At 51.0% G+C, this 2,337-nt stretch overlaps 1 protein-coding gene across 1 annotated transcript; it reads left to right on the forward strand.

Annotated features, from left to right (window-relative positions):
• Window positions 1-207: 207 nt before the first annotated feature.
• LOC133887038 (uncharacterized) lies at window positions 208-1,561 on the forward strand. The gene is made up of 2 exons (XM_062326946.1): window positions 208-969; window positions 1,090-1,561. Exons 1-2 carry the CDS (start codon window positions 341-343, stop codon window positions 1,214-1,216), a joined length of 756 nt encoding a protein of 251 aa, XP_062182930.1. The 5' UTR covers window positions 208-340; the 3' UTR covers window positions 1,217-1,561.
• The last annotated feature ends 776 nt before the right edge of the window (window positions 1,562-2,337 follow it).

Raw genomic sequence — 2,337 nt, forward strand, 5'->3', positions numbered from 1 at the left:
ATGCCTTTCCCATTCCTTCGGAAACCGGTAGCGGCTCAACAGCTGGGTTCGGCCCAGCCCAATACCATGTGCAGCATCCATGATGCACCGCACGGCCGCGCGAGCGACTTCACGGCGGCCTCAACACGTGTCCTCCCGCTTCACGTGCTCCTCCTCTAGTCTCTTCCTCCTCGCTCGCCGTCCCACATGACCTGACCCGCCCGAAAGTCGCCGAAACCGTCACACCATCACACGCCTTCGCCTTCGCCTTCCTCTTCTGGCTATAAATTAAAAGAGAGAGAGAGGAGAGAGCTATCGGAGAAGCCAGCCAATCCGTCACCGGCACCGCCCCAGCGACACCATGGAAGCCGCCGCAGCCACTTCGACCCTGACCCGCTCCGTCTCCCTCACCGCCCGCCTCCGCCGCTCCCGCACCGCCAGGTTCCCATCCCCCCAACTGTGCGCGCTCTCTGCCGCCGCTGCAGCCTCGCCCCGCGCCCTCCCGCTCCGCCACGCCAGGTCCGACGCCGACCTCGCCTCCTTCGCAAGATCCGCTGCCGTTCTCCGCCACTCCCCCATCCCGGCCATCCTCGAGGTCGACGAGGAAGATCAGGAGAAGGCGCCAGGGGGCTTTGACCGCCTCCTCCTCAATGGCGCCGGTAGGAACGGCGGCGGCCAAGGAGGCAGCGGTGGCGACAGAGGCGGCAGCGGCGGCCAAGACAGCGGCTGTGGCATTGGGGAGTACTACCGGCGGGTGCTGCAGGTGGATTCAGAGAACTCGCTGCTGCTGCGCAACTACGGCAAGTACCTGCACGAGGTGGAAGGGGACCTGACGGGCGCCGAGGGGTGCTACGCGCGCGCGCTGCTAGTGTGCCCCGGCGACGCGGACCTGCTGAGCCTCTACGGCCGCGTCATCTGGGAAGCGCGCCAGGAGAAGGAACGCGCCGCGGCCTACTTCGAGCGCGCTGTTCAGGCCGCGCCCGATGACTGGTGAGTACTACCTGGCTATGGTATTCGCCGGCTGCTGGCTAACTTGAGCAACTGATTAATGGAGTACCTGCCCTGTTGCTCGATCCATGTTGAGCGGTGCATGTTGGTTTGATTGCGCAGCTACGTCCTGGGATCGTACGCGAGCTTCCTGTGGGACGCCGAAGAGGAGGAGGAGGAGGCGGCGGCGGATGTGCAGAAAGAGGAAACAATTGCAAGCACGGTGGTGGTGATGGCATCTCCGGCGTGATGACCTCAGCGGTGGATCTACTTTACTGTTGGTTAGTGTACATAGGAGGACGTTGCGGACCGGATCTAGCTGCCTCCGGCGAGCCATGATGGATCCGGCCAGTAATAACGAAGGGGCAGGCCAAGCGGCACTGATGCTGCTCCGTCGACGGAGACGAGCTATCAACTAAGAAGCAGAGACGAGCTGGCGGCAGCAAAACGACTGTATGTCCGGGATTGTATTGCGTCTCGTCGATGAGCACTTCATTTAGCTTTAATTATTTGTATTGACAATTGTACAGCGGGCACGTAATTGAGATAGCTAGCTATCTTGATGAATAACAACGAGACTTTATGATGATAATGAACAACAGTCATTGTACTCCTCATGTTGTACGAAGCAGGATGTTTACAAAGTTGATCATAGAAATATATATACATATACACATAATTTCTAAGGATAAATTTTCTTTACAGTTTTAGGAGGCAGGTTATAAATGTTTATTTGCACTCCATTTCTTGAAAATAAGTGCTCTAATTCTATTTAGTAATATCTTCTATTTGTACACATTAAAACATTATAGTAGCATAGACAGATACTCTCTCTGTTCAAAAATAACATACATATTTTATTTTGAAAAAGTTAAATTTTGTGTACTTTGATTAACATTAAATCAAATTGTAAGAATGTCTAGTGTATAAAAATTTACAACTAGATCCCTATTTCAAAATAATTTCATATTATATAGGTTTTGTAACTATAAATGATATTTTATGAGAAAATCTTAATCAAACTCTAACTTTGAAAACCGAGTCCAAAAAAATACACATACTATTTCTGAATAGAGAAAATACTTATTTGGTTCTTGTAAAACTTATATTTGATAGGTAGCACCACAAGAACATTTGAAGTGTAAGTGGTTTCTTAATTGCGAACACTGCTCTATCAGCCAAGCTTGCAGTAGGTCAATTTTGTCAAATGTAACATTTATCATGTCATTATGCCATTGTGTTTAGGATGCAGTTCCGGTGGAAGAACGTGTGACTGATGCGAAGTTACAAGGAAATGAAGCTTTTGCAAAAGGGAGTACCTTGCGGCAATTTACTTCTATGGCCTGGTAAATGCTTATGCAAATAAAAGCG

This window comes from Phragmites australis, chromosome 12 (genome assembly GCF_958298935.1).
Source record: "Phragmites australis chromosome 12, lpPhrAust1.1, whole genome shotgun sequence".
Classification (NCBI taxonomy): Eukaryota; Viridiplantae; Streptophyta; class Magnoliopsida; order Poales; family Poaceae; genus Phragmites; species Phragmites australis.

What these genes read in the sequence shown, in the direction of transcription:
- LOC133887038 (XM_062326946.1), top strand. Translation starts at nt 341, where the DNA reads ATGGAAGCCGCCGCAGCCACTTCGACCCTGACCCGCTCCGTCTCCCTC. An exon ending in CAGGCCGCGCCCGATGACTG is followed by an intron (nt 970 to 1,089) that starts GTGAGTACTACC and finishes TTGATTGCGCAG; the next exon opens with CTACGTCCTGGGATCGTACG.